The 19,068-nt window shown below is 44.9% G+C and overlaps 1 protein-coding gene across 1 annotated transcript; it reads left to right on the forward strand.

Annotated features, from left to right (window-relative positions):
- Positions 1-1,004: 1,004 nt before the first annotated feature.
- On the forward strand, positions 1,005-11,577 carry LOC126292087 (uncharacterized). Its single transcript, XM_049985904.1, has 3 exons — positions 1,005-1,038; positions 5,822-6,011; positions 11,319-11,577. The coding sequence occupies exons 1-3, from the start codon at positions 1,036-1,038 to the stop codon at positions 11,501-11,503; spliced, it is 378 nt and encodes a 125-aa protein (XP_049841861.1). The 5' UTR covers positions 1,005-1,035; the 3' UTR covers positions 11,504-11,577.
- The last annotated feature ends 7,491 nt before the right edge of the window (positions 11,578-19,068 follow it).

The following is a 19,068-nucleotide window of genomic DNA, read 5'->3' on the forward strand; positions in this document are numbered from 1 at the left end:
AGAGTGCAAATACGTACATGGGAAGATCGAAAAAGAAATGAAGGAGAGTACAGTCCTGGTTATGAAAGGAGTAAAAATGAAGTGAATGGAGTGATGGAAATGAGGTCAAGATCCATATACACCGCTCGAGGTCACAGGACCAGAAGAGACGAATTGGAAAACTCCCAAAAGGGACCGCTCGATGACGTGAAGGTGGTGACTGGAGCACAATGGTACTAGGTGGCTCAGAAGCGAAGACAATGGAAACGTACGCCAGAGGACTGTATACAGCAATGGATTGAGATAGACTGAAGAAAAAGAAGAAGATGGCTCAAATGTCTCTATGGGACTTAACATCTCAGGTCATCAGTCCCCTAAGACTTAGAACTACTTAAACCTAAGGACATCACACACATCCATGCCCGAGACAGGATTCGAACCTGCGATCGTAGCAGCATCTCGGTTCCGGACTGAAGAGCCTAGATCCGCTCGGCCACAGTGGCCAGATGCAGAAGAAAAATAAGAACTCAAACTGAGGGCTGATGTAATATAGAAATAATTAAGAATACATATATGGCCATTCAACTATGGGCGATTCAGTTAACTAAAGTGAAATCTTTTGTGCTTGATAGCCCTCTCAGAGTTTCAAAGTCAACTTTTTCGAGTAAAAAGAAATTGATCTAGGAGCACTGGCAGTGTGAACAAAATCGAAGAGAAGCAGTCAACAAGGTACCCTTGCTAGTGACTTGCAGCTGGTCCAGCTACCTTGGTTACGTACGGTTGTTCTCAGCAAGCGGGCCACAATGGTGCGACCCTGTTTGCTGTCGAGACCTCATCAGGGCGTAAAGGTCCTTGGTGTGTGTGTGTGTGTGGGGGGGGGGGGGGGGGGGGGGTTAGGCCGTAGGCAGCTGCGGAACCGGGACACGGCGGCTGCCCGGGAGTACAACTTTACAGCTGGGAGGCTTCTCCGTGGTGCCGCTTATAAAGGAGCTGGGGTCTCCACGGCGTCTGCCAGAAGACAAGCCACGGTTACCAGCAGCTACTCGAGGCGCCGAGATGGTAAGCAGCCCACCCATCATCAGTCTAAATCTTAAGGACCTATACTCGTGCTCGTAAATTGAGGATAATTGCAGAATGTGGTGCCACACAACGTGGCACAGCACAAAACTGGCGCTGATAGAATAGGCACGTAGGGAACACACACGACACAGATCACTAAGTGCACGGCATTGGTGATAAGTTGAGAAAACCGCCATGAAACACATGTGCTACAAACCGCCACACATGTACCCCGACATCAATATGGGGATATGATCACCATGCACATGTACACAGGCCGCACAACAGGTTGGCACACTCTGGATCAGCTGGTCGAGCAGATGCTGGGGTACGGCCTTCCATTCTTACATCAGTGCCTGTCGGAGCTCCTGAAGTGTCGTAGAGATTAGAAGACGTGCAGCGATATGCCGACCGAGAGCATCCCAGACGTGCTCGATGGGGTTTAGGTCTGGACAACAGGTGTAAGACCAATGGTGAGGCAACTGTTAGTGGAAGAACATGCAGAGAATGTTTTCAACGCCTTAAGAACGGTGATTTTGATGTCGAAGACCGGCATGGCGGTGGAAGACATAACGTTTTCGTAGCTACTCAGACAGTCACAGCACACAATTATCGAAAGCAACTGATGCCTTTGAGCCCAGCTCTGAAACACAAACGGCCACAATACAGCGATAGACGCGTAAAAATAATTTTTTAGCAGTCAGTGCTCGACCCCCTGTCGCAAAACCCGTCAAAATACACATAGAAACGTTGTATTGAGTAGTCCTATCCGCCGTATACTCCATACGCTGCTCTCTCTGACTACCACCTTTTTCGATCAGTGGCATACGGTCTGGCTGACCAGCACTTCCTATCATTTGAACACGTGCAAAATTGAATCGATTCATGGATCCCCACAAAACACGCCCAGTTCTTGTGTCACGGGATTCGCACACTACCCGAAAGATGGGAGAATGTAGCGGCCAACGATGGGCAATTCAATGAATCATAATTTTTTATAAGTTTTTCACAATAAAGCCCCGTACTTCGAGAAAAAACGGCGGAAGCAAAGTTACTAGTAACATGCACCAAAAGCAAAATCGTAGCGACTCCAATTTTTCATTGTAAACTTTTTCGAATTGCGCGTAATGTCTTCCTTCAGCATGGATATAACAATAACTAAAACCATTAACGATATGTAAGGATAATTGATCATTTTATATCATACGATTTGCTATAAATGTACAGTTCGGCTTCAGAAGTCGTTTAACAACTGAAAATGCTAGATTCTCTTTTCTCTGTGAGGTACTGGATGGGCTAAACAAAAAGTTTTGAACATGTGGCATATTTCTTGATTTAACTAAGGCATTTGATTGTGTTGATCACAAAATATTGCTCTAGAAGTCGTAGCATTACGGAATATGGGGAGTAGCTCACAATTGGTCCATCTCTTACTTTAGCAACAGGCAGCAAAAGGTCACTATTCACAATGTTGATGACGACTGTGATGTGGGGTCTGAGTGGGGTACTGTCAAGTGGGGGGTGCCCCAGGGATCAGTGTTGGGGCCGACCCTGTTCTTTATTTATATAAATGATATGTCCTCTACTATTACAGGTAACTCTAAAATATTTGTGTTTGCTGGTAGTAAAGGTAGTTTGGTAGTGAAGGATGTTGTGTGCAGCATTGGCTCGGTTTCAAATAGTGCAGTACATAGCCTCAGTTCATGGCTTGTAGAAAATAAACTAACGTTAAATTACAGCAAGACTCAGTTTTTACAGTTTCTGACACACAATTCAACAAAACCTGACGTTTTAATTTCACAGAACGGGCATATGATTAGTGAAACTGAACAGTTCTAATTTCTAGGTGTTCAGATAGATACTAAGCTGTCGCGGAAAGCCCATGTTCAGGATCTTGTTCAAAGACTTAATACTACCATTTTTACTATTCGAACAGTATCAGAAGTGAGTGATACTTCGACACGAAAATTAGTATACTTCGCTTATTTTCATTCGCTTATGTCGTATGGTATTATATTTTGGGGTAACTCTTTCCATTCTACAAGGATATGTTTGGCTCAGAAACGGGCGGTTCGGGCAATATGTGGTGAAAGTTTGCGAACCTCTGTTCACGAATCTGATGTGTATTCCTTATTGTCGTTTCTTGTTACCAATTTTAGTTTATTCCCATGAATAAGCAGCTTTCACTCGGTTAATACTCGGCACAAATCAAACCTGCATTTGGATCGGACTTCCGTAACTCTAGTGCAAAAATGTGTGCATCCATTTTCAAGAAGCTGCCACTCGAATTCAAAAATTTTAGCAGTAATCCACGCGCTTTCAAATCGAAACTGAAGAGTTTCCTCATGGATCACTCCATCTATTCTGTCGAGGAGCTCCTTGAAAAATTAATCTGATTCTTATTGTATTGGTGGTAGCGTTTACTTAAACTTATGGACTGACTTTTTTCAGGTTCATGAACATTTATCTGTTATTACTTTTATGTTGTAATTTCATGTACTGACACGTTCCATGACCTTGTACAGTTGCTTCTCAGTTTGGTCCTACGGAACTTGACGTGCAAATAAATAAATAAAAAGCATGAAGGTGACATATAAAGCTGTAAGTGCTGCAAGAATGAAATTTTTGTTAACGAATGGTTTCTGGAAAATAGTTTGAGAAAGACTGCAGTGTGTGCGCCTCGATTCTGTCGTCGCAGCGCGTCGCCGACCAGCCGAAAGCTGGTGTCGGCCTCCCCTTTCTAATAAACGAATGAACTCGCCCAGCGCTTTGTACGAAATTTGGCCACTGTTCATTGGCCACCGTACCTTGCGCTGACTCTGCGTCAAGGACATTGTGCGTACCATGTGTTGCCTCTCATGTGACAGAGACCTGGTGCTAGCTCTCAAGAGAACAGTCCCCGTCCAGACAAGATACATGTCGCTACGGACTGCTTCCGCGGTCGGCAAGATCCCCAGATCCGTTACCGACAGAACATACATGGTACAACATCGGATAGCAGCTCCATCCAACTGCCACTATCTCGAATATCAAGGACCAGTTACATCACTTGTGGCCCAGCTTGTCTCACGACAGGATGCTACGGCCTTAAGACATCCTTCCCAACCACATCAGTGCATGTATTCTGGCCGTAGGGGGTGCAACATTGTGCAGATAAATGGGCTCATTTGAATCTATCTTGTTTACACAAAAATAACTACGGATATACTCTCAACCCCATCCCTTTCGGGTGTTTCTTTTTTTTAAATTTTCTTTTTTATTTATTTGTTTTGTCAGGCAGTGTTGTGTGTGAGTTCTTGCTTCCTAGAAATTCTTGTACTGTTTATGTCTTGAAATTGACAGCTATTTTCATTTCAACCAGTGTTAATACTATACATATGTTTTTTTATAGGGTCGGTCTTTTGCAAAACACAGTTTTCTTTTTAACCCAAACATGTTTCACTGCAAATTGCAGCAACTTCAGTGGGCTTTTATTTTATGACTGTTTAAGATAAAGAATGTTCTTCACTGTATACATGTAACTATTAGTTTTTAATTACAGATTTTTGAAAAACAAATTAAATTATGAATTCATACCTTTTTCCCACATAGTGATGTATTGTGTTTCTACAGTGACTGTTTTGTTCCACAGTTTGTCATCTGCAACCTCTTACACCTTAAAGTAGATAAACTGTTTAAGCAAAAATTACGATTTGAAAATTGTTATTTCTATGCCTGAAATTTATGAATTCTGTGTGTGTGTGAGTGTGTGTGTGTGAGTGTGTGTGTGTGTGTTCGTGTATTTACATTATGTTTCACTTCCGTTTTTTTTCCTCATCTTCATCACTGTCAAACACTATATATTGAGCTGCCACTGTCACTGTTTACCAGTTTAAAAAGAAACATGGCTGACGGTGGAACAGTTCAAGCTGTTCCTGGCATTTGTTCTGAATATTTCAGAGGTGTCTGTGCGTGCGTGCGTGTGTGTGTGTGTGTGTGTGTGTGTGTGTGTGTGTGTAATAATAATAATAATAATGCCGAGTGACGAGGGCAACGCGTCGGGTAGACCGCTCGCCTGGTGCAACTCTTTCGATTTGACGCCGCTTCGGTGACTTGCGCGTCGATGGAGATGGGACAGGGGGGGAGAGACAGAGAGAGAGAGAGAGAAAGAGAGAGCAGGTCTGAGAGTTTTTCATTATTATTATTATTAGTACGTTTTTTCGTGTGTGCGTGTTGTATGTGAAAAGGGAGAGTATTATTATTATTATTATTATTATTATTATTATTACTACAAGTAATTTTTTGCTCTGTGTGCGTGTTGTTATTGTATGTAAAAAGGGAGAGGGAGAGAGAGAGAGAGAGAGAGAGAGAGAGAGAGAGAGAGAGAGAGAGAGGGGGGGGGGGGAGGGAGGGAGGGAGAGAGAGAGAGAGAGGGAGGGAGGGAGGGAGAGTGAGAGAGTGAGTGTGACAGTATCTTAGAGGATTTGTGTGTGTGTGTGTGTGTGTGGGAAGCTCAATAGGTTGGTGTTGGCTAATAATTCTTTGAGGGCAGAGCATAGAGTTCCATTGCAAAGAGATGTATATTCATTTATTACAATACTCGTAACTTACGTCTTTGCTTTGTTGATCCTCAAACCAAAGATTGCGCCAAGTGTTCCCAGCCAGTGTTCAGTAGGAGTTCTAAATCTACAGTACTATCCACTTGGCGCACAAACTAGACAGCAGAGGCTACTACGAGTGCACTGCTTTACTTTACTAGGCAAATTTGTGCCGTATTGTTAATGCAAAGGCGTGCTCCTAGCAGGAGCGGACGTTCTCTCGCTTTCAGCTGGTGGTGGTGATTCTCGTCCTGACGACGAGCGGCGGTACGGCGGCGAAACGCCGTGTGCTGGCGCCGACGTTCCAGGAGGTGTGGGAGGAGCCGGCTCCGGAGCTGGAGGCCGAGCTTCGATCCCCGCCGCTGTTCAGCAGCCGCCGCGCCGAGGAAGTAGCCGGTGGGTGGCGCAGGGGGCTGAGCTGCTCCTGCCTGTCCGTGTCCACCGGGCGCACTTTGTGAGCGAGTCAAAAGGGCTCTGCTGGCAAACTGATCGTGTTAAGCTTTATAGGTCCCTACCAACACATTATTTATTTACACGTTCACCGTACGGTGTACAGCGTTATAAATTCACATAACAACAACGTTACCATAGTTCATATGCACATGTGCATATTGTGAGCCAAACTTAGTTACAAATTAACATCCACTCACTGGATACATTCAGTCGTCTCATCTGTTGCTGCAAGAAAATCGATTTGTATATTCTTTCACTGTGTGTCGGGTTGTTTGCTTTTCGGCTACCCAGTCATACAGGGTACGTTCCGAAAGTAATGCAATTGAATTTCCCGCGCCGCTCCTAGTAGTCGGGGTGGGAGCGGGCCACATGGAGCAGGTGGGGGGGACGCTAAGCTTTGCCGCGAAACCGGTTTCAGTGCTCTCCGAGCTGTGGAAGCGGCAGGACGTCTGTTATTGTAAACCTCTGCGCGCCGACCGTGTCACGGAAAAAATGGAATCGACGATCGAGCAACGTTACGCGATTAAGTTTTGTGCTAAACTGAACAAATCTTTTGAGGAGACTAACAAAATGATTCGTGAGGCTTACGGGGACTCTGCTCTGTCCTACTCACAAGTTTCGAGGTGGTTAAAGGCCGGGAAGAGGTTCACGACGAACAACGCTCTGGGCGGCCGTCAACCAGCAAAACCGACAACAATGTGGCTCGTGTGCGACAACTGTTGGACTCTGACCGTCGATTGAGTATCAGGATGGTTGCCAATGAACTGAACTTGTCGTCTACTGTTGTTTTCCACATTGTTACTGAAGATTTAGCGATGAGGAAAGTGTGCGCCAAGCTCCTGCCCAAGGTGTTGTCAGACGACGAAAAGACCAACCGAGCGGAAATTTCAAGTGAACTTTTGCAACGTGTTGAAATTGAACCTGATTATTTGGACAACGTCATCACTGGTGATGAAACCTGGGTTTTTGAATACGACCCAGAAACAAAACGCCAAAGCTCTGAGTGGCACACTGATCAGTCCCCCAAGCCCAAAAAGGCAAGAATGAGCAAATCAAAAGTGAAAACAATGCTCATTGTCTTTTTCGACAGCAAAGGAGTGGTCCATAAGGAGTTTGTTCCTCAAGGACAGACAGTTAACGCTGCCTACTACGTGGATGTGCTGGAAAGACTCCGCAAAAGGGTCGTCAGGACGAGAAAGGACATCTCCGCTACCTGGCAACTCCATCACGACAACGCGCCTTGCCACAACGCGCTACGAGTCCGCGAGTTCCTGGCCAAACACCAGGTGCCAACGCTGCCCCCCCCCCCCCCCTATAGTCCTGACCTCGCCCCAGCTGACTTCTTTTTGTTTCCTAGGATTAAGTGAGCCCTGAAAGGAACCCGTTTTTCGTCCATAGACGAGATCCAATCCGCCGTGACGAAGACCTTGCGAGAGGTCCCAGAAGACGCCTTCCAGGGCGCGTACCGGTCATGGCAGAGTCGCTGGAAAAAATGTGTAGAGGCCCAAGGACAGTACTTTGAAGAATTTTAAGTGTTTGTGCAAATCTGTTCAATAAATTACTTTAAAAAAAATAATTGCATTACTTTCGGAACGCACCCTGTATTTTGGATACTGTATTTCGATGTGTAAGGATCGTCTGGGTACAAAGGTTCGCACACGCCAGCTCTAGGTGCTCAAAAAGGTTCAAATGGCTCTAATCACTATGGGACTTAATATCTGAGGTCATCAGTCCGCTAGACTCAGAACTAATTAAACCTAACTAACCTGAGGACATCACACACATCCATGCCCGAGGCAGGATTCCAACCTGCGACCGTAGCAGCAGCGCGGTTCCGGACTGAAGGGCCTAGCTCCACTCGGCCACAGCGGCCGGCGCGTTTAGGTGCTCCGGGGTGGACAGAGGAACTGTGATCGTGCAAACGAATTAGTGACAGAGAAGTATACGCTTTATTGGGCTGCGATACTTAAGTTGTACAGCAACTCGTTGGATGTGCTTGCTGACAGGTAGAACCAAGTAGTGACCTGTGAAGGAGTGGATTACTGAACGCAATGTCAAAAAGACTACGTCAGTCCTGGGCATCACACTGTCGATCACTGCAGTAAAGACGGCCGAGGTGACCGTGCGGTTCTAGGCGCTTCAGTCCGGAACCGCGCTCTTGCTACGGTCGCAGGTTCGAATCCTGCCTCGGGCATGGATGTGTGTGATGTCCTTAGGTTAGTTAGGTTTAAGTAGTTTTAAGTCTAGGGGACTGCCGACCTCAGATGTTGTCCCATAGTGCTCAGAGCCATTTGAACCGTTTTGGAGTAAACACATGCCCCTGTGCGAAGGGTGTAGGTGACTCCCACTTGTCGTCGAGGTCTCGCAGGATGATCTCCGCTACGAACTGTAGCTACGAACTGCAGTCTACGTACTCGAACTCACATACGCCAACGCCGAGCATGAACCCCTGTTGCTGCCTGCGTCCGCCGCTTATCATAACGCGGGAGTCCATCTCATTGGTTGCGGCTCGGAGCTTGCTGATTGGGCAGCGCTTGTGGTTGGCGGCGAACTTCAAAATGTCGCAGGTGGCGCCAGTCGGAAACTGTCTCAGCACGCCATCTCCAGTTGCGTCCATTGGAGAGGACACAATCGTATCCTCCTCCATTTATGGATGAAGTCGGCACTTGTGTCAGGCCCAGTGTATATTCGGTTTAATTTCGTCCACACTTTGCCTGATTGGCTGAAACTAGAAGGCTTCTCCATGATCGTGAAACTTTGACATTGTGGTGGGGAACGCTCTTGTCAGTCTTGTTTTCAGCCACTGTGAACGTCAAAGTTATTTATCAGTGACTAGCCCTTGCCTCGTCGATATCAGTCTTCTGCAATCGAGGTCAGCTATGTCATCATGTATGGACACCTGAGAGTTACTGTTAACCTTGTGGTACTCAGTGAGGATTTTTACGCTGTATCCCCTGTGGCGGCATACGGGTCAATGAATTTAGTTTTGTTTTGCTATAGGTCGCAAAAAACAACTGGGGTCATAAACGCTCAAGTCAAAACTATAGAACACGAAGACAGAGGCGTTAAAAAACGACTATACACCAGTCCCAATTGATATGAGAAAAGACAGCTAAAAACAGGCACGTGGAGAAAGCGATAAAAAACACACCATGCAGAAATGGAGGTCCAAAATAAAAAATTAAATGGCCTTCGGCCTTGCTTTGGCCGATAAAAACCTGTGGGGTAAAAACCACTCTCCTAGACTGACAAGAAACGGTATACTGGAGTGGGGTTGGGAAATCATTCCGAACCCACTTTATTCCCCCTAATCTTCCGTCCTCAGTTTTTCACCTTTTCCGCTCTCTTCCTTCGACGAACTTCCGCCGGCCTAAGTGGCCGAGCGGTTCTAGGCGCTATAACCTGGAACCGCGCGACCGCTACGGTCGCGGGTTCGAATCCTGCCTCGGGCATGGATGTCCTTAGGTTAGTTAGGTTTAAGTAGTTCTAAGTTCTAGGGGACTGATGACCTCAGAAGTTGAGTCCCCTAGTGCTCAGAGGAATTTGAACCATTTTTTTGACGAACTTCCTTACCGTATGGAAAATGCGCTCCGAATAACGCTCGACTTGAAAACTACGCGATTTCTACATTCGCGGGATCGAAAAGATAAACTAGCGTTGGCAGACTGCTGTAAATAATGAAGGAGATTATATCGTTGATGACTAAAGTCTGTGTGTGTATCTATTTTATTTGTTAAACTTGTGGAGAAAACGGTACGAATTTTTGCACCAACCTATATGACGTCAGACGCGAAATCATTACATCACAGGATGAAACAGACATCCGGTACCGGCAGGTTCAGTTGGCCTGAGGTCAGGGAAGCGTCAGTGCTATAGTTAAATTCTTTTATCTTGGCTGCTCGCGCATGCCCGCCCAGACGCGGGAGATTGCTGTGTTGTCCGTTGTAGGCGCTAAGAGAAGCAGCGCCATAGTATAGTATAGTTCGCAAACTTACGTTTAGGGGGTAGCCCGCAGCTTATGAAGTAAAGCCACCACGGCCGCATTAACCCTTTCCCTGCTACAGAGACGTGCTCCCCGCATTCCGCGCTGTGCGCGATTTTGTCATCACTGTGCAGACACATGGTGTTCCGACTGCTTTGACACACTTATCATTCGATTTCACAAAAACTATTTGGCCCAAAAATTTGATTTTTACACATCTTCTTGACTGATACCTTCCCCCCATACATGACTTAATTTTGTTTAGATGTTCAACGCAGTTATTGTCCAGCATTAAATGTAGTAAACCATTGCACGAAATTGTGAAGAGTTTGCAGAGGTAAAAGTCACAGCGTATAATTTCCATACGGTCGATTTTAGTTCCCACTAGAAATTTCAGTAAATTACATTCAAACGAATAAAATTCATGAAGTAAGACTCTTCGATATTGTTTTTAAATAAGGAAAATAATAGGCACCAAATAAAGTTTGAACTCGGAACCTTTTGCTTAGCAGCCAAACACCTCAACCATTAGGCTAACACAGCTCATTTGTCAAAAGTACTCCTGGAGGGCTCTAAAAAAATGGTTCAAATGGCTCTGAGCACTATGGGACTTAACTACTGAGGTCATCAGTCCCCTAGAACTTAGAACTACTTAAACCTAACTAACCTAAGGACATCACACACATCCACACCCGAGGCAGGATTCGAACCTGCGACCGTAGCGGTCGCGCTGTTCCAGACTGTAGTGCCTAGAACTGCTCGGCCACTCCGGCCGGCTGGAGGGGTCTAAAATATCTCGCAAAAACACTGTTGGTATGACTATAAATTACTAACGTTTCGTCGAAGTACAATAGGAAATAAACAATTATCGCTGTTCTTTATTGTGAAAAAGCAGTTCGTGAGAATGATACAAACACCTTTCCTTGCTATTGCCTGAATTAGGAGGCTTATTGCTTGTTTGGTTTAATTAATCGATAGAATATGAAGCATTTGGTATAAAGAATGCTTTTTCCGAACTTTCTTTTATAGAAAGTCTGCTATCAAGACATTGTTTTTGTTCAATTACTTTATTTATGACTGAACGTTTCTAAAACCGAAGATACTCGTCCGTGCTCTGCACTGCAGTCGAGCTCTGGCAACGCCGTTCTCTGTTCATTGGCTGACTGTGTTTTGTGACGTCAGATGCGCAGAACGAACCTAAACTCGGCCGGCGTCGTAAATGACGCGCACTTTAGCTTGAGCCGCAGCACACTGACCGACTGTTGCAGGCCGCTTGTTGGAGCTGTACCGCGACTCGCCGCTGCGGGAGGAGGCGCGCAGCCGGGCGCCGGTACAGCCGCCGCAGGTGCCGCCAGACCACGTGCAACACCACGTGCAGACGGTGCACACGGTCACCGTCACACGGCACGTGCCCGTGCCCGTGCCAGTGGCCGTGCGGCCGCTCTTCTACTGAAGACAGAGGCGTCAGAAGCGGCCGAAACGACGGCCGAGCTACACTGGAGCCACCGAAGAGTGGCGGGAGGACAAATGGCGCTACGTGCTCTCCGTCGGAGCTACCTTCCAGTTACACTTTCTTTTTTTCACTTGCTGCTTACTTTTACCGACCCACCACCTGATTGATTACGGTGGGTCATTTATTGCGTCTGGGCCGTTGTGATCGGTTTATGGTACCCGAGTGGACCTGAATTGCAGTTTCTAACAACCCTATCACAACAAAGGTCAAAAATTAATTATGATTGTAGTGTTGCCCACGCTACTAAATATTGCATTTTCGGGCAACAAGAAAGTTATGTTATGTGGCAGGTGTCATTACAGCACAATAAAGTCATTTCTTGAAATATTGGATAAACTAGGCACTCATCTTTTCGTGTTTCCCACGGTGGTCTCGTTGTGAACTCATGGCTCAATCGTCGAAAATCTAGGTGGTGGTGATTCCAAGCTCGGGTGCAAAGAGGCCTAGGTGTTATTCTGCAATATTCAAAAGTTTTATACATGTGTTTCATAAACCATTCTTGAAGATTAGACTTTTGCAAGTTAGGACAATTGTGATGTAAAAAAAGTAATCAGCACTCCGAATTTATGTTACACTTCTTTTTTTATTACTTTTGTTGCAACATCGCTTCACAATATAAAACATACTTGAAAATATATTCTTCGCTGTTATTCACATTTCATAAACTGATTACAATTTGCGTCTTTTTAACGTGACGACCAAAACTTGACTCTCTAATAACCGCTTACGCGCCCAAAAATCAGAGTTACAAGTACGTCAAAGATCATACTGACAATTGAAAGAATACACATAAGAATAATATCATTGATATATATATACATATCGATGTATCGAAGTACCTCTACATTAATGAAATCAAATGTGAATGTTGTCACAGAAATATGTTGACTATTTTACGGAAACACAGTAGAATATTGGTGGTATGGAGAGGTTGAGGTGAGGTTCCGTAATGGTTACGTAATGGAAGTACCATTATAAGTTCCACCCTCCGCCCAAATCCGATCATACCGTTGCCCGTGTCCCGCCACCTGGAGGTGCGCTTTCTGTTCATTTCTGTCCTTTTTCTTAGCATCGTTGTACAGTATCAAAATATCATAAACGAATTAGAAATGGAAATATAAATATTTTGTTGAATTTAAAAGGGCGCAGCCCCGAATCCTCCCGAAATTATGTAGGTAAGCAGGTAACAGGACCGAATCCTCCCACATTGTATGTTGTATTATAGACAATAATACAATTATCTCTGCCATGTTCCTTATCTCCTTCCCCTACCCCTCCCATGTTTCAAACAAAAAATATTGATTCACTTATGCACGCTGGCGCTGCACCGGCTGGTCTTCATCTAAAGAAGATAAAAGATACACCTTTTAAACATACAGGCGAAATTTTTTTACATCTTCTACTGTAAACTTCATATGCTTTCCTTTGCATGCTTGGAGTATTCATAACGTTTAGAACTGCTACCAGCTTCAAACGGGACGGTTTGGTCCCATCGTTTTTTAAGACCCTTGCGGGCTTGGGAGGATGATTCGGCACCATTTTTATGACCGCGGGAGGATTCGGCTCCGAACAAAAAGAAATATACGAAAGAGTTAAAGATGTTAGTCCCAGCATCTGGATATCTGAGGATGAATACCTCGCTATTTCCTTCGAGCCATTGAGTCCCAGACATTTTCTATGCTAGTAATTACGGTGGTCGTTACATTATATTCCTTCGTCGTAATTTATGTATCTATATACGAGTTTATAGTGCCCGTTGCCGTAGTCAATTTCCGACAATGCGCCGGTAATTTTACGATTAATTTATACCTAAATACCCCTAGTTACTATTTACATGTTTCTTGTACCCGTTGGCTTTGGCAACCTGCGACAATGCTCGGAGCCTTTACTACCTACCTTAGCCTAACGTGCAGCACGAAGTATTCATGATTACAACATGTTATTGCTAAGTATACCTACAGTTAAATTCATGTCTAAGTCGAGTAGCAGTCTGAGCGAGGTGGTGCAGTGACCACCACACTGGACTTGTAATCGGGAGGACGACGGTTCAATCCCGTGTTCGACCATCCTGATGTCGTTTTTCCGTCATTTCCTTATATCGCTCCAGGCAAATGCCGGGATGGTTCTTTCGAAAGGGCCGTCTTCCGTGTCCTGATCCACGCTATGGAATCCTGTTATCCTGCTACATATTGTCTTGTCTTTTCTGTTGTGGTCGTGTGCGTCGGTATTTGTCGTGTTTTGCCTTTGAAATCTGGCCTCTTAGTGTATTTACATGCGTCTATTCTGTTACGTTTCGTAGCTCTTCGTACAGTTGGCGCCCCATGCAAACGTTGTGCGCTTGTATTGTGTCCCTGACGTGTCTGTACTTTCCTCAGAACAGGACTGTTTATTCGGAAGGCAGGCTGCATCGATAGGTCAGGCGGGGGGACGATGCGTCACGAAGACGGGATAAATGTTACACAGCGCAAGTGCACCGTCACAGAGCAACAACACAGCGACTACATAGTAAAAAATTTTATTATAGTGGACTGTAACCTCAGTCCACACAAGTGGTAGTATTACCAATTTTGAGCTATTGCAACGTCATCCTCAGATGATTTGTGAAACAGAAGAAAAGAAAAAGGGCATACTAAAGTACTGCGAAACAAAATTAACTTCTGTAGGCGAGCATTTCTTATTAAAACAGATTAATTTTATTTAAAAAATGTAAGTATTTATCAAATTCAACAATATTCGGTTCGCCGCGCGGGGTAGCCAAGCGGTCTTGGGCGCCTTGGCACGGTCTGGGCGGCTGTCCCCGTCGGAGGTTGGAGTCCTCCCTCGGACATGGGTGTGTGTGTTGTCCTTAGCTTAAGTTAGTTTAAGTTAGATTAAGTAGTGTTTAGGGCTAGGAACCGATAACCTCAGCAATTTGGTCCCATTGAAGCTTACCACAAATTTCCAAAATGCCAAAAGGCTGCCTCTGAAAATTGTATTACTTACTGTAAATATATCATGTTGTATGTACTTAAAATAACTCGTGTAAACAGCGACACATCATATTTCTTGCGACCGCTTGTGAACCGGTACAAGGCACGTGTTGTACTTCACTTATTCATTATGTACTGCGACTTTGCTAATAAAATGACTGTACAAATACCTGTAAAAAAGGGCAAAGAAACCTAACATTTATACTCTTTCCCTCGGTTTCCTTAGCATTAATTTTCCTCTTCTTATTCTATCATTTCACTCGTATACTTTTCATACAATGTACAAGATTAATTCTAAATAAAGCATTTTAATTCTTCATTTATGCATTTATTTCATCTGGCCTTCAGGCTCCATCTTACTCGTAACCAGACTTCCTCAGCGACTAAACGTTAAAATTTGTATGGTACATGAGTAATATATAATATAATAATAATAATGAATATGTGGAATTTAAGGAATGTCAGTATCACTAATATTAAGCAATTTTCTTATTACATTCCTGTCCAGTAAGAATGACATCTAACATAAATGGTATGATACATCCAAAATGTTAAAGACACACAGATAAGTTACGAGTGTGAGTGTTACCAGACTAAGGAATTATTAAACAGGAAACAGATATGTGACTTGTAGAGTGAAAATGATGTTGCCTATTGTCTCTCTTCATTTGTTGTGTGCTTATAAAACGAGCGGTCACAGATAAGAAGAGAATCGTGAAAATAACACAGGAGGAAGGGAATGTGGGATGGTGCCAGAGTTTGTTTTCTATCCACTTGTGTGACAACCGTCTACTCAGTCTTGTACGTTGATCGCATCAGCGGTCTCATCATTCTGAAAGGTTTCTTCGCTCATTTCTGTCGTGTGTGTATTACTGCGCTTAGATATGCTTTATACCTGTTCTATGGCCTTGTAAACGCAACTGACAAACCCTTCATTGGTTATAATTTTGATATTTCTGGGAAATTTGAATTCTTTTTTTAAAAACTTCATCTTCCGCAAAACAGTGGGATTTTCTTTTTTCTTGTAATACGGGAGAAACAACACCTTATAGTACTGTGAATGGTAGACTGGTGGGACAGAAATACAGCAACCAGAACTTACAACTTCAGTAAGGGAAAATTTGATTGGAAGTAGAAATCTGCATAATAGTTCACACTTTAACTGGAGGAGTGCCGGCCGTTGTGGCCGAGTAGTTCTAGGCGCTTCAGTCTGGAACCGCGCGACCGCTATGGTCGCAGGAACGAATCCTGCCTCGGGCATGGATGTGTGAGATGTCCTTAGGTTACTTAGGTTTAAGTAGTTCCAAGTCTAGAGACTGATGACCTCAGATGTTAAGTCCCATAGTGCTCAGAGCCATTTGAACCATTTTGAACTGGAGGAGAAAACAATTCTGCAGCACGGAAAATCGTTGTACCTAAATAAGAATCGTAGTTACGAGTGTTTTAAAAGAAATTTTGTCAGATTTATTATGGTTGTGAACTGACGACGCTCATGGCTCTAAGGATGGGCTTGACTGAAACGCCATTGATGGCACAAACTTCTTTTTGTGTTGGAAGAGGAGCCAACACAGTGTTACGAGTGGAGGCCGAAATGCATGCGCTTTAGCTCACGCAGGCTGGCGTGAGGAGGGAAGAACTACACTGACGTGAGGTCTGGAACCAGGACGAACCACGACTTGAGACACACACCGCCGACCCATAAGCGATCGCCGAGAAAATACACGACGTCCGACAAAACGACCATCCTACGATCAACCGAGACTGTCCCTACTGAAGCCATGTGTGCCGGTAACCTCACGGCCGTTCCAACTCGACCGAACTACTGCCGCGTCCCAACTGTCCGACTGCCCGGTCCGAACTCCGCTGCTGTCGCGTTACAACCCTCTTCATTGCCCGGTTCGAAGTGCGCTGCTGGCGGGTTACAACTAACTGGACGACACATGACGACCGCGAAGTAACACCAGTCAGCAAAGGTAATGCGGCAGGGCTTATATCGATAAGCGATGATGCTGCCGCTCACGGGCAGGCAAGGCAGCACCTCAGTGACACTAGTAATAGAAACTAACAAAACGAAGTAAAAAAAAAAAAAAACAGGATGTTGGATGAGAGATGGCACGAACACATGCCACGCACGGCTCAGTGCTGAACTTGCTTCTGATTGGTCGACATGTTCGGCTGCTATGCGTTAAAAAGCGTAACTTCTCTCATTAAGTATTTACAGGGTGTATAAAAAATGACCGGTATATTTGAAACGGCAATAAAAACTAAACGAGCAGCGATAGAAATACACCGTTTGTTGCAATATGCTAGGGACAACAGTACATTTTCAGGCGGACAAACTTTCGAAATTACAGTAGTTACAATTTTCAACAACAGATGGCGCTGCAAATGATGTGAAAGATATAGAAGACAACGCAGTCTGTGGGTGCGCCATTCTGTACGTAGTCTTTCTGCTGTAAGCGTGTGCTGTTCACAACGTGCATGTGTGCTGTGGACAACATGGTTTATTCCTTAGAACAGAGGATTTTTCTGGTGTTGGAATTCCACCGCCTAGAATACAGTGTTGTTGCAACAAGACGAAGTTTTCAACGGAGGTTTAATGTAACCAAAGGACCGAAAAGCGATACAATAAAGGATCTGTTTGAAAAATTTCAACGCACTGGGAACGTGACGGATGAACGTGCTGGGAAAGGTAGGGCGATCGCGTACGGCAACCACTGAGGGCAACGCGCAGCTAGTGCAGCAGGTGATCCAACAGCGGCCTCGGGTTTCCGTTCGCCGTGTTGCAGCTGCGGTCCAAAAGACGCCAACGTCCACGTATCGTCTCATGCGCCAGAGTTTACACCTCTATCAACACAAAATTCAAACGCGGCAACCCCTCAGCGCCGCTACCATTGCTGCACGAGAGACATTCGCTAACGATATAGTGCACAGGATTGATGACGGCGATATGCATGTGGGCAGCATTTGGTTTACTGACGAAGCTTATTTTTACCTGGACGGCTTCGTCAATAAACAGAACTGGCGCATATGGGGAACCGAAAAGCCCCATGTTGCAGTCCCATCGTCCCTGCATCCTCAAAAAGTACTGGTCTGGGCCGCCATTTCTTCCAAAGGAATCATTGGCCCATTTTTCAGATCCGAAACGATTACTGCATTACGCTATCTGGACATTCTTCGTGAATTTGTGGCGGTACAAACTGCCTTAGACGACACTGCGAACACCTCGGGGTGTATGCAAGATGGTGCCCGGCCACATCGCACGGCCGACGTCTTTAATATCCTGAATGAATATTTCGATGATCGTGTGATTGCTTTGGGCTATCCGAAACATACAGGAGGCGGCGTGGGTTGGCCTCCCTATTCGCCAGACATGAACCCCTGTGACTTCTTTCTGTGCGGGCTCTTGAAAGACTAGGTGTACCGCCAGAATCCAGAAACAATTGAACAGCTGAAGCAGTACATCTCACCTGCATGTGAAGCCATTCCGCCAGACACGTTGTCAAAGGTTTCGTGTAATTTCATTCAGAGACTACGCCATATTATTGCTACGTATGGTGGATATGTGGAAAATATCGTACTATAGAGTTACCCAGACCGCAGCGCCATCTGTTGTTGAGAATTGTAACTACTGTAATTTCGAAAGTTTGTCTCCCTGAAAATGTACTGTTGTTCCAAGCATATTGCAACAAACGGTGTATTTCTATCGCTGCTCGTTTAGTTTGTATTGCCGTTTCAAATATACCGGTCATTTTTGAAACAAACTGTATATACTTTCCATTGTTTTTAATCCAGTTCTCAGTATTAGAATCTCTCATGGTTATCCTACGGGTCTATCGTTCTTCTTTATTAAATTTCGCTAGTTTTGAGAAACTTCGGACACCTTCTGGTCGCTTTGGTGCGCCTGGGAGACGAAGTACTTTGGCTGCGCTAAGTCACTCTGTTTCGGGCGTTCTAGAGGATCGGACACGTATCTCAGTATCGTGCGTTACTTACTTGTGAGTATGTAATAGTCACTCTGTTTGGGGTGTTCTTCATAGCCGGACATGTTGTACTCTATATCGGGGGTAACTTAGTTGTAAGTATGTAACACTCACTCAGTCTAGTGCGTGCCGAAAGTTGGATGGGAAAGTTAGCATACAATTACGATGGTTATGTCGAGTGTCTTAAAATACAGTGTAAAATGTGTGACTATTTGAATAATAACCAAACAGGATACATTAATGAGACGTATCACCTACCATCATCTTTAGTACTGCAGGTCTTGCCCTCTGTAGATACCGAGACTAATCTGAGCAAGTGGCGTACCGCAAAAAGCACAATCGCAGGTTCAAATTGACAGCATAGCGGCCTCCGCCGAAATAGATCCCACGACGGACGAGCTGTCTTCTGCGCTGGGGACACAACTTTAGAAGACGACAGACTGGTTGAAAGAACGGGCAGAGGCTCTTACTCTCCAGGTCTCTCCGGCTTCCAGAACTGACTTCCAAAGGGACACACAATTTTTAACAGTCAAAAAGACATTCTGCCACCACT

Source organism: Schistocerca gregaria, chromosome 9, assembly GCF_023897955.1.
Source record: "Schistocerca gregaria isolate iqSchGreg1 chromosome 9, iqSchGreg1.2, whole genome shotgun sequence".
Classification (NCBI taxonomy): Eukaryota; Metazoa; Arthropoda; class Insecta; order Orthoptera; family Acrididae; genus Schistocerca; species Schistocerca gregaria.

Bases quoted from the DNA above. Each gene is read 5' to 3' on its own strand.
- LOC126292087 (XM_049985904.1), top strand. The intron at 6,012-11,318 runs GTGGGTGGCGCA...CGACTGTTGCAG, and splicing joins CCGCGCCGAGGAAGTAGCCG to GCCGCTTGTTGGAGCTGTAC.